Raw genomic sequence first — 13,773 nt, 5'->3', positions numbered from 1 at the left:
AAATCTTGCAATCGATTTTGAAGTAACTTCTGATTGAGCTACAAACGTGAAACTTTACACGTAGGTTAGAACACCGTGACAATTCAACAAAAGGAAAAAATCTTGCAATCGATTTTTAAGTAACTTCTCATTGAGCTACAGACATGAAACCTCAGAGACAGGTTAAGACACTGTGGCAAAGGAACAAAAGGAGAAAAAAATTCCATTAGGTTGAGCACGGATCGAAAAAATTAGATAATAATTTGGAAATTTGAAACCGGCTTTTAAGTAACTTTTCGATGATCTAGATTTGAAATTTCAAACTTAATTCAGAGATTGATGACAGCCGATGACACGATGCAAAAAGAATCGCTAGGGGGCGCACGGGATGAGATATTTAGAAAAATCGTACGAAACGGCCGGAATTTGGGATTGATTTTATGTAAGTTCTCATTGAGCTACAACTTTTAAATTAACTTCTCATTGAGCTACAAACATGAAACCTCCAAGACAGGTTAAGACACTGTGACAAAGGGCCAGGATGCGTGATAGCGACTGGTGGTTGGGATTGCTACTGTTCGCACGTCGAAACAGCCGAAAAAACTGAAGGCGCCCTTTGGCGCGATGAATAATAAGCCAGCATTGACGCTAACCGTTAAAACTGTGCCACGAAAGTCGTGACTATTAGTAGATAATTGATAGCAATCGTAAGTTGCCTTTGTGCGTGACCAGCATGAAGCCACAAATGATTTAAAGAAATCGTACAGACGACGGATATTAGAGTTAGCCCAGAACATATCCTTCGGTGAAACTACGCTATAAAAGTGTGACTATTTTAAGTATTTATCCCTCTCTCCGCAAGGAGCTACTCCCGAAATTTTTTATCTATCGGGATTTTGAGGCAGAAGCCGCGGATCTTTCCAAAATGGCCGAAACGTCGATTTCCTTAAATACATATAAACAAAACTTTCCGGCGGCGTCTATTGAATTTGCTTTCTTTGCTAAATTCAGTTTTACACCTGTCGAACAATTTGAGACATTCTGTCTACATTAATTTGTGCGGAGTGTGATTTTTATAACCTTCATGCAAATGAAATGGTATATTAACTCTGTCACGTAACCTAAAATTGTAAGTCCTTAGAGGAGAAGAGATAGACTCACCAATAAGAGTACCGAATTGACAGGTTGACAATGAGTGCGAGAATATTTCGGTATCCAATTAGACATTTGTCGGAATCGCCCAGATCAGACCAATATAGCTTTCGTATATGGCATATATTGAGGTCTGAAAAATCGTAGATATCGGTGGAATAAATAGTATATACCTCATAAAAGCGATTGTTCGCATCAGAGCCTTGTCGTAATTTCTGCACCCTTAAAGGTTATCTAATGCTGATTTGCTGCGTGTGGCTAGAACTGTTCATTTGATTGGCAACAAAATTGAATTGTTAGTTTTACTTCAATGTTTGATTGAACATATTTCCAAATGTATGTTTGTGTTTAGGTGTATAACACAACTGAATTTAATGCGAAATTGGATGGGTACAAACCCCGTATACATTTTTAGCTTCGATTCACATTATTTCTCTTGAAGTTACTTTATTTGATGTTTACTTTTGTTTCCACAATTTCCTAACTTTCTCATTTTTGCATAAAAATACTACGAAACACTCAGAAGTGGGAGCGTAAAGAACGTTTTTTCTTAAATCTTGTGAGGATTCAACAGTAGTTTCAACACTTTCTAGGAACGAATATGTATAACAAAAACTTTACTCAGAGCCGAATAGAAGAGAGGTCCGTTAAGGGGATTATTCAAGGAAGCGTTGTAAGAATTCCGAAATCGCGCACTTAAGAAGTCCTAAAGGAATACTTTCTTCACTTGTATGAAGATGTATTTTTCAACATCAGTTACGCTCCTTTCGTAGCTTTTTGGAGATATCTATTGAAGGATCAGCGCGGCAAATAGAGAGCCTTAAGAGAATAACTCGCGGACACCTTTGGCTGGCTGGCATGTATTTTGCTAGGCTTTAAAGATAGAAGAAAAAACAATATGGCCAACTGGCTTATGGACTTTTTGACCTTATGGCCACTTGGGAAAAAACAAATCTTTATTGCATCGAGACCAAAAACAAAGAAGCTCCACAGAATGGTTTAGGCGGTTAGTTTAGTACTTTCCTCTCATTTGAAGGAAATCCTTTAGAGCCATTTTTAATCCAATTTTTCACTGCGATGAAACAAAAGCAGCGCCCATACAATTTTTTCAACTCATATTGGCATTTCAATTCCAAAAGTCAATATTCCTAAATTTAATAACTTCTATACTCAAATATTTTTTTCGTTCGGAAAATAACAAAATGTAACTGTAAATTAATCTGTAATATGCAGAGGCGTTAAACAAAATTATTGATCTTATAGCCACTTGACATAGACACCATTTAAAATTTGACGATATGACTCCTTCTTACGGAAATAACATCAACTGATTGTGTGGTCATTTGAAATTGACATAAGGTCTATTGATATTATGGCCGTTGACTTTATGACCCACCCTTCGCAAAATATTTGAGAATGAAACGATGTATATTGAAGAGTACCAAGATTATAGGGGTCTGCAAGATGGAGAAGGGGTATGCATTAGACTGGGTTGGTCCCCATACAAAAAAAAAAGTTGCTAATGTCCGCCCCTAAATTTGAAGATCATGTTGAGAGAGTTTCGGAAAAATTTTATTTTTATTTTTTTTGATCCTTCGAAATACAGCCGAAAATGTTTTTTCGTTGTAACTTGGATATTTGACACCCGATTTTTAAAATTGATATGTCATTATTGGCCTTGAGAAGCTTCACATTTCCGTTTAATGTCCTTTTAAGCTATGAAGTCGTTTTCACATGATTAGGTCAGCTAACAAAATTTTACCAATAATAATTTTCTTAATATCTTTCTTAATATGCGCCACCTAGCGAAATTTTTTTGATCAAATATTGCATTGTCACCGGGTTCTGACTCACGGCCCAAGTTTCAAGTCTCTAGCTAACCGGGAAATTACTTATAAATCGATCGCATGATTCCCTGCGTTTTTTCAGGGATTTTCAGGGATTTTCGTTTATCTCGATTCGTCTGCCACCTGGCGGCATCTTGTGTTCCACGAATTGTAGTGCCTTCGACTCGCAAACTATATGCTAAGTTTCAAGTCTCTAAATCACCGAGAAGTTAGTTAAAAGCCAATCGCAAAATTTCCATTTGAAAATTAATTTTCTGTATATCTCCATCCGTGCGCCACCTATCAGATTTTTTTCGCTTGCATTGTAATGTCCTCCAGATCTGAACTATGTTCTAAGTATCAAGTGTCTAGCTCAACGAGAAGTTACCGAAAAAGACTTTTCCGTGGGTCAAAAGTTCGTTTGGAAATGAGGAGACAAACATGAAAGGGACTTAATATAAAGGTAGTACTTAAAAAAGAAGTAAAACGTGAAACGTTGGAGAGTAACTATTCGGCCAAGGATGCCGCCCTCGAAATCATAAGCAGTCTAAGTGGATATCATTGGGTAACACATGGGTGAAAATCGTATAATAATTGGCGCATCTATATAATTTAAACCTAACAAAGACCGTGGATAAAAGTTTTAAAATGTAGACCAAAATTTGCAGACGTTGGTGTTCGATACATTGACATCAATAGTCTTCGTTTCCGGCCTTATGATATAATAGATCATTATGGATGACCGCCTTCAGTTTTCAGACTAGTTCGACTATCCCCTACGTTAGGGTTGTAGAACACCCGCTCATTTGTTCGACTTACTTGAGAAAGCTTTTGCTTCACCACTTTGAGTGTTCCTGCGAAGGACAAAGCCTAACTTGGTTAAAAAATGTGCTTACATATTCACATTTGTAACAGGAGCCGTCACGTGTTGGTCATATTTAATCATGTTTGATAGGCTATATCCAATGTGATTCACTCCAAGGGACTAGTTGGGGATAAGGTCGCCAACTTTAGGAAATGTCAAACCGGGAGACTTGGGTATTGAATGATGAAGTGTGAAAATCAAAATTAAGATTTCAGACGCTATTTTATAGTTAAGCAAATAAAGTGATTTTTCAAACCCTTCTCATACGTGTTGAAGATAAATGCAACTTAAGTCTGAGCTGAGAATCATTTCAAAGGAGAATTTAAACCAGTTGAGCCTATTAAAGGATTTTGCATCACTGATTTCGCTTATTCTTTCAGCCAATCGGGATATAAAATTCGGCATCTTTTTCTGGTAACTTGCTTTTTTAACAACTTGAGGACAATTTAAAAATATGTGCGACATTTTGGGACATTTTATTTAAATTCATTGTTCTGTATTAATTTTTTGAAAATATTATTCGACGTGAGCATATAAATTTATTATATAACTTTTCTTTAAGTGTTTTGTTTTAATAACTTGGTCAATTGGGTGATGCGAAGGCCGTTTTAAGCTGGTTTTGAAATCGTCTGTTTTCTCAAATAACTTTTATACGGTTAGAGTGTTAAATTTCGAAATTGGATTTATATAACTGGCAGTGATGCGCATCCCTTGATACCCCTTTCGACTATATCGGACCAATTTTCCAGATGAACAATAAATGGCCCAGACAGTCTTAAAAGAGTAGAAAATACAGTAACGCGCCGATATTTTTGACATAAGCAAGCAAGTCATGTCAAGCAAATTTCTGAATACTCTGAAGGATGTTTAACAAGGCTACCTGGTTGTCGTGGCCATGTCATGTGGTTTAGCCGTTAACACGCTCAAAACTGAGCTCGTTTTGTTGCGGAGGTGCAAGGTTCATCAATTTAAACCAGCCTCTATTGGGTGAGTACCGGGAGTGCTGTCTCACAGTATTCAGTCTTGGAATTATTACTGACAACAAGCTGTCATGTAAGCTTAACTTGAAGGACAGCGCTAGGAGAACGTCGGTTGTGGGATTCAAGGGGTTGTGTAGCGGAAGATATAGCTTCTCCAACCCAATTGTCAACCTCACCTTCGAGCGGCGAATCCCGTTTCACTAACAGACGAGGCTCTGGCGAGCCCAAGCTCCTCATGGAACTTGGGGGTGGGGAGGGAGGGATGGCCTGAAGGTTCAATGTGGCCATATAAATCGTTCCCGAGATGGTCGGGCCAGCACCTTAATGTTGCTGTGTTACCGGAGCGTGTCGGATCTGTATTCGACAAAGGACCATCACATCGATAACACTCCCCAAACCTTCGGGGAGTAACCTAATCGCTACAACAACAACAACAACGTCGGTTGCCTTATACAGCTGGGCAGCTGGCAAACGCTGGGGGCTTTCTACAAGGGTGATACATTGGCTGTATGATATGGTGGTCAAGCGTATTTTGACCGACTTCAACGTTATCGCTGGTAGCACACACTACTGTGCACCGACTTCCTCTCCTTTGCCACATGAATGGATGCCCTTCAGTTGGAGGTTGCCGCTATGATGGATGCGTTAGATGCGATGCTATTCGCCGCTATAACTGTTGGAGAACTTAATTTCCTCTCAGATGATCCCGCGACTACCAAAGCGTAAAGCTCTGCCAATGTGAGGTTGAGAGCTTTGACGGATTGCTTGACCTCATTTGCGGTGGCATTTAACTTTTTTAATCAAAATGGCCACTGGCGAATTGAACGTGCCAGCCAGTGGAGACTTCGGGACTCCGCTTGTCCATACTCTCTACTTCTTAACAGGAGGGGCTTCGAGTTAGCTTGGCAAACGCTGGGCTGACATTACATCTGATGGTGTGTGGGTTCAAGCCCCGAGCAAAGCAATCAAGAAATGAGAAACAAGTATTTTTCAAAAAAAAGGTTTTCTAAGCGGGGTCGTCCCTAGGCAGTGATTTGGCAAACACTTCGAGTATTTTTCTGCCATGAAAAGCTTGTCAGTGAAAGCAATTTGCGTCGTGCTCCTTTTAGTTTTTTCTACAAATTGGCGGGACGGGACCTACTTGTTTAATGCCGACTCCGAGCGGCATCTGCAAGGCAGATGAGTTTTTACTGAGAAGCTTTTCATGGCAGAAATACGTTCGGAGTGCTTGCCAGACCCTACCGAGGGGTGACCCCACTTAGAAGAATTTTCTTCTTATTAAAAAAACTTGTTTCTAAAATGTTGATGTTGCTTTTTCCGGGCGGTGAACCCAGGATCTTCGGTGTGATAGGTGGAGCACGCAACCATCACATCACGGCGGCCGCCAGCTATACAGAATATTGAAGTTTATTTATTTGATATTTCCGTGATTTGAACCGATAACAAAAGACAAGGAATAATCGAGAAATTTTAAAATTCGTGCATTTATTGTAGATAAGTATGTATGTATAAACATGGCCTCAGAGAAGAGTATGCGTAAAATCTTACTTACCTGGTTAACATCGATAACATTTGTGTCTGCACTAAGCTCCGGTGTTATATGGGAAACTCCTGTAATATAAAAAAATATTTATGTATTTAACGAAGTATTTAAATTTAACCGTAAAAAGTCAGCATCTTTTCTGGATGTGTTTAAACTGCTTTTATTTAAAAGGGCATATGGCAACCTTTTAAGCCTTACATGAGTTCAACCTGGACTTGCCAATTGCACCTTTTCCGAACTTTTTGATACAACTTTTTGGGCGCTAATCTTTGTAAAAATGCTCTTCGCTCTCCCCTCCAACAACCCGTTCTTCGAAGTGACTCAAGTGATATCATAAAACATTTTGGTCGAAATCTCGAAAATGCCTTCACATATACAACTACCACAACTCCCTTTTAAAATTCTTATTAATACCTTTACTTTGATACCCATATCATACAAACACATTCTAGAGTCACCTCTGGTCCACCTTTATGGCGATATCTCGAAAAGGCATCCACCTATAGAACTAAGGCCCACTCCCTTTTAAAATACTCATTAACACCTTTCACTTGATACCCATATCGTACAAACAAATTCTAGAGTCACCCCTGGTCCACCTTTATGGCGATATCACGAAAAGGCGTCCACCCATAGAACTATGGCCCACTCCCTTTTAAAATACCCTTTAATGCTTTCCATTTGATACCCATGTCATACAAACACATCCCGGGTTACCCTAGGTTCATTTTCCTAAAAGGTCATTTTCCCTTATTTTGTCTCCAAAGCTCTCAGCTGAGTATATAATGTTCGGTTACACCCGAATTTAGCCTTCCTTAATTGTTTTTTAATGTTGTGCTAATGTTTTTGCACAAAATTTTCAGGAAAATGGTTTAGGTCGTAAAGAGAAGCCTATAGGCTAAAAAAAGAATAGACTTATTTTTTTCTGGTTGGTCTAATGTAGAACTGTGCAAATACCCAAAGCAAGAACATAAAAAATTCAAATTAAACAAGTAAGGAAGGCTAATTTCGGGTGTAACCGAACATAACATACTCAGTTGAGAGCTGTGGAGACAAAATAAGGGAAAATCACCATGTAGGAAAATGAACCTAGGGTAACCTGGGTGTTGCTATGACATGGGTATCAAATGGAAGGTATTAAAGAGTATTTTAAAAGGGAATGGGCCTTAGTTCTACAGGTGGACGCCTTTTCGAGATATCGCCAAATTGGTGGACCAGGTGTGATTCTAGAATTTGTTTGTACGATATGGGTATCAAATTTAAGGTATTAATGCGGGTTTTAAAAGGCAGTGGCCCTTAGTTGTATGTGTGAAGGGGTTTTCGAGATATCGGCCAAAATGTGGACCAGGGTGACCCAGAACATCATCTGTCGGGTACCGCTAATCTATATATATAAAAAGAAGTGTACATTTTGATTGTCACTCCATAACTCGAGAACGGCTCGACAGATTGCCATGAAATTTTTAGGAAGGATACAGGAAGGAGAGAAGATGGTTAGTTGATTTTGAAATCCCAAATCGGTTTAGCCATATATATATATAAATCAAATTCTGTGAATGTGTGTTCGCTATGGAAACGTATTTCCCACACATCAATCATCACCAAATTTTGGTTATGGGTTCCTTCGATCAACGGGCAGGTTTTAAGCTAAAATAATTTCGATATATAAAAGGGGCGTGGCACCTCCCATACAAATGGAATCTTTGGTACTGCATAACTTTGAAGGTATACATGCCAGAACATTGAAATTCAGTAAGGAGTTATATGAGGTCAATCCCTAACACCACCAAAAAAATGTGGAATTGCAAAAAGGGGGCGTGGCACCTCCCATACAAATGGATATATTATACTGCATATATCTGGATGTCGTAATGGTAGGATAATTAAAATTGGTAAGGAGCTATGTGACGTTAAGTCCTAAAACCTCCAGTAAAATGTGGAATGGGGAAAAACTATGGCTGCCGTACACAATTAAGTTATTTTAACACCTAAAGTTTTACTGCATTGTTGAGTTTAGCTGTTATGTCTTTTAGACGTTTAGTAATCTGCCGCTGTTAAAAAAATTGTTTAGTTTCAGTCTAAATACATCTTCTATAAAAATCAAATTCTGTGTGTGTGTTCCCTATGAAAACGTGTTTGCTATACTTCGATCATCCCCAAATTTTGGCTCGAGGTTCCTTCGATCAAGACGAAAGTTTCTCATATTTCAGAATTAAGAATTTTAAATTTAAATGTTTTTGGTTTTTGGCTATGCGAAAGAACTATCTTAGCTCCCAAAAATGATCATGTTAACAAAATTAATGATCGCATTCAAAATCAATTTCCTGGTGAAGTGACGAAATATAAATCGATCGACACAGTTACAGATGAAGATAAAATTGTGAATTATCCAAATGAATTTCTATACTCCTTAGAACCAAAAGGAATGCCTGCGCATATATCAACTTTTAAAATTGGCTCACCAGTCATGCTTCTTCGGAATGTAATCAAAGCAACAATCATCAGCGGTAAAAGCAATACAATAATATAAAATAAGATACAATAAGATACAAGAATAAAATGTTTTAACATTAATTTTCACCAAATATGCGTACAAAATTCTATTTAATTTACAGAACAATAAATTAAATTATCAACAAACAAAACAGAAAAAATAACGCAACATCCATTCGATCTCGGGCGCTACAACGTGCGCCTGGTAAAGCTAATTTATTTATATATGTAATACCACGAACAGTATTCCTGCCAAGATTCCAAGGGCTTTTGATTTTGCCCTGCAGAACTTTTTCATTTTCTTCTACTTTCTACTTAATATAGTAGGTGTCACATTTTAGAAAGTTTTTTCTAAAGTTATATTTTGCGTCAAAAAACCAATCAAATTACCATGTCATATTTGGTATAGAATTAAGGCATTTTTTTCCATTTTTCGAAATTTTCGATATCGCAAAAGCGGGGGTGGTCATAGTCGGATTTCGGCTATTTTTTATACAAAGATAAAGGGAGTTCAGATAAGTACCTGAACAAAGTTTAGTAAAGATATATCGTTTTTTGCGCACGTTATCGTGTTAAGGGCCGAGCGGAAGGACAGACGGCCGAGTGTGTATAAAAACTGGGCGTGGCTGCAACCGTCTTCGCCCATTTTCACAGAAAACAGTTACCGTCATAGAATCTATGCCCCTACCAAATTTCACAAGGATTGGTAAAGTTTTGTTCGAATTATGGCATTAAAAGTATCTAGAAAAATTAAATGAAAAAGGGCGGAGCCACGCCCATTTTGAAATTTTCTTTTGTTTTTGTAATTTGTTGCACCATATTATTAGTAGAGTTGAATGTTGACATAATTTACTTATCTATATATATAACAAGTAAGGAAGGTTAAGTTCGGGTGTAACCGAACATTACATACTCAGTTGAGAGCTATGGTGACAACATAAGGGAAAATAACCATGTAGGAAAATGAACCGAGAGAAACCCTGGAATGTGTATCAAATGAAAGGCATTAAAGAGTATTTTATGAGGGAGTGGGCCATAGTTCTATAGGTGGACGCCATTTAGGGATATAGCCATAAAGGTGGACCAGGGGTGACTCTAGAATGCGTTTGTACGATATGGGTATCAAATGAAAGGTGTTAATGAGCATTTAAAAGGGAGTAATCCTTAGTTCCATAGGTGGACGCCGTTTCGAGATATCGCCATAAAGGTGGACCAGGGGTGACCCTAGAATTTGTTTGTACGATATGGGTATCAAATTAAAAGTATTAATGAGGGTTTTAAAAGGGAGTGGTGGTTGTTGTATAGGTGGTCGCCTTTTCGAGATATCGCCATAAAGGTGGACCAGGGGTGACTCTAGAATGCGTTTGTACGATATGGGTATCAAATGAAAGGTGTTAATGAGTATTTAAAAGGGAGTAATCCTTAGTTCCATAGGTGGACGCCGTTTCGAGATATCGCCATAAAGGTGGACCAGGGGTGGCCCTAGAATTTGTTTGTACAATATGGGCATCAAAAGAAAAGTGATAATGAGTATTTTAAAAGGGAGTAATCCTTAGTTCCATAGGTGGACGCCGTTTCGAGATATCGCCATAAAGGTGGACAATGGGTGACCCTAGAATTTGTTTGTACAATATGGGCATCAAACGAAAGGTGTTAATGAGTATTTTAAAAGGGAGTGGGCCTTAGTTCTATAGGTGGACACCGTTTCGAAATATCGCCATAAAGGTGGACCAGGGGTGACTCTAGAATATGTTTGTACGATATGGGTATCAAATTAAAAGTATTAATGAGGGTTTTAAAAGGGAGTGGTGGTTGTTGTATAGGTGGTCGCCTTTTCGAGATATCGCCATAAAGGTGGACCAGGGGTGACTCTAGAATGCGTTTGTACGATATGGGTATCAAATGAAAGGTGTTAATGAGTATTTAAAAGGGAGTAATCCTTAGTTCCATAGGTGGACGCCGTTTCGAGATATCGCCATAAAGGTGGACCAGGGGTGGCCCTAGAATTTGTTTGTACAATATGGGCATCAAAAGAAAAGTGATAATGAGTATTTTAAAAGGGAGTAATCCTTAGTTCCATAGGTGGACGCCGTTTCGAGATATCGCCATAAAGGTGGACAATGGGTGACCCTAGAATTTGTTTGTACAATATGGGCATCAAACGAAAGGTGTTAATGAGTATTTTAAAAGGGAGTGGGCCTTAGTTCTATAGGTGGACACCGTTTCGAAATATCGCCATAAAGGTGGACCAGGGGTGACTCTAGAATTTGTTTGTACGATATGGGTATCAAATTAAAAGTATTAATGAGGGTTTTAAAAGGGAGTGGTGGTTGTTGTATAGGTGGTCGCCTTTTCGAGATATCGCCATAAAGGTGGACCAGGGGTGACTCTAGAATGCGTTTGTACGATATGGGTATCAAATGAAAGGTGTTAATGAGTATTTAAAAGGGAGTAATCCTTAGTTCCATAGGTGGACGCCGTTTCGAGATATCGCCATAAAGGTGGACCAGGGGTGGCCCTAGAATTTGTTTGTACAATATGGGCATCAAAAGAAAAGTGATAATGAGTATTTTAAAAGGGAGTAATCCTTAGTTCCATAGGTGGACGCCGTTTCGAGATATCGCCATAAAGGTGGACAATGGGTGACCCTAGAATTTGTTTGTACAATATGGGCATCAAACGAAAGGTGTTAATGAGTATTTTAAAAGGGAGTGGGCCTTAGTTCTATAGGTGGACACCGTTTCGAGATATCGCCATAAAGGTGGACCAGGGGTGACCCTAGAATTTGTTTGTACGATATGGGTATCAAATTAAAAGTATTAATGAGGGTTTTAAACGGGAGTGGTGGTTGTTGTATAGGTGGTCGCATTTTCGAGATATCGCCATAAAGGTGGACCAGGGGTGACCCTAGAATTTGTTTGTACAATATGGGTATCAAAAGAAAGGTGTTAATGAGTATTTTAAAAGGGAGTAATCCTTAGTTCTATAGGTGGACGCCGTTTCGAGATATCGCCATAAAGGTGGAGCTGGGGTGACCCTAGAATTTGTTTGTACAATATGGGTATCAAAAGAAAGGTGTTAATGAGTATTTTAAAAGGGAGTGTGCCTTAGATCTATAGGTGGACGCCTTTTCGAGGTATCGCAATAAAGGTGGACCAGGGGTGACTCTAGACTTTGTTTGTACGATATGGGTATCAAATGAAAGGTGTTAATGAGTATTTTTAAAAGGGAGTGAGCCTTCGTTCTATAGGTGTTCGCCTTTTCGAGATATCGGCATAAAGGTGGGCCAGGGGTGACTTTAGAATATGTTTGTACGATATGAGTATCAAATGAAAGGTGTTAATGAGTATTTTAAAAGGCCGTGGGGCTTAGTTCTATAGGTGGATGCATTTTCGAGATATCGCCATAAAGGTGGACCAGGGGTGACTCTAGAATGAGTTTGTGCAATATGGGTATCAAACGAAAGGAGTTAATGAGTATTTTAAAAGGGAGTGTGCCTTAGATCTATAGGTGGACGCCTTTTCGAGGTATCGCAATAAAGGTGGACCAGGGGTGACTCTAGACTTTGTTTGTACGATATGGGTATCAAATGAAAGGTGTTAATGAGTATTTTTAAAAGGGAGTGAGCCTTCGTTCTATAGGTGTTCGCCTTTTCGAGATATCGGCATAAAGGTGGGCCAGGGGTGACTTTAGAATATGTTTGTACGATATGGGTATCAAAAGAAAGGTGTTAATGAGTATTTTAAAAGGGAGTAATCCTCAGTTCCATAGGAGGACGCCGTTTCGAGATATCGCCATAAAGGTGGGCCAGGGGTGACTCTAGAATTCGTTTGTGCAATATGGGTATCAAACGAAAGGAGTTAATGAGTATTTTAAAAGGGAGTGTGCCTTAGATCTATAGGTGGACGCCTTTTCGAGGTATCGCAATAAAGGTGGACCAGGGGTGACTCTAGACTTTGTTTGTACGATATGGGTATCAAATGAAAGGTGTTAATGAGTATTTTTAAAAGGGAGTGAGCCTTCGTTCTATAGGTGTTCGCCTTTTCGAGATATCGGCATAAAGGTGGGCCAGGGGTGACTTTAGAATATGTTTGTACGATATGAGTATCAAATGAAAGGTGTTAATGAGTATTTTAAAAGGCCGTGGGGCTTAGTTCTATAGGTGGATGCATTTTCGAGATATCGCCATAAAGGTGGACCAGGGGTGACTCTAGAATGAGTTTGTACGATATGGGTATCAAATTAAAGGTATTAATGAGAGTTTTAAAAGGGAGTGGTGTGAAGGCGTTTTCCAGATATCGCCCAAAATGTGGACCAGGGTGACCCAGAACATCATCTGTTGGATACCGCTAATTTATTTATATATGTAATACCTGCCAAGATTTTAAGGGTTTTTTATTTCGCACTGCAGAACTTTTTCATTTTCTTCTACTTAATATGGTAGGTGTCACAACCATTTTATAAAGTTTTTTCTAAAGTTATATTTCGCGTCAATAAACCAATCCAATTACCATGTTTCATCCCTTTTTTCGTATTTGGTATAGAATTATGGCATTTTTTCATTTTTCGTAATTTTCGATATCGAAAAAGTGGGCGTGGTCATGGTCGGATTTCGTTCATTTTTCATACCAAGATAAAGTGAGTTCAAGTAAGCACGTGAACTAAGCTCATTAAAGATATGTCGATTTTTGCTTAATTTATCGTGTTAAAGGCCATGTGGAAGGACAGACGGACGACTGTGTATAAAAACTGGGCGTGGTATCAACCGATTTCGCCCATTTTCACAGAAAACAGTTAACGTCATAAAATCTATGTCCCTACCAAATTTCAAAAGGATTGGTTAATTTTTGTTCGACTTAGGGCGGAGCCACGCCCATTTTGAAATTTTCTGTTATTTTTGTATTTTGTTGCACCATATCATTACTGGAGTTGAAT

General features: G+C 38.7%; 1 protein-coding gene across 3 annotated transcripts in view; it reads right to left on the bottom strand.

The window, feature by feature from the left end:
- LOC137251077 (otoferlin-like) overlaps positions 1–13,773 on the bottom strand; it is a 635,511-nt gene that overhangs the window by 458,533 nt on the left and 163,205 nt on the right. For all 3 annotated transcript variants that reach the window (XM_067785043.1, XM_067785044.1, XM_067785045.1), the window contains one exon: positions 6,355–6,413. In XM_067785043.1, coding sequence (XP_067641144.1) covers positions 6,355–6,413 — 59 coding nt within the window. The remainder of the gene's footprint in view (positions 1–6,354; positions 6,414–13,773) is intronic.

The sequence above is a fragment of the Eurosta solidaginis genome, chromosome 4 (genome assembly GCF_040869045.1).
Source record: "Eurosta solidaginis isolate ZX-2024a chromosome 4, ASM4086904v1, whole genome shotgun sequence".
NCBI lineage: Eukaryota > Metazoa > Arthropoda > Insecta > Diptera > Tephritidae > Eurosta > Eurosta solidaginis.
This window is presented reverse-complemented; position numbering and strand designations above follow the sequence as displayed.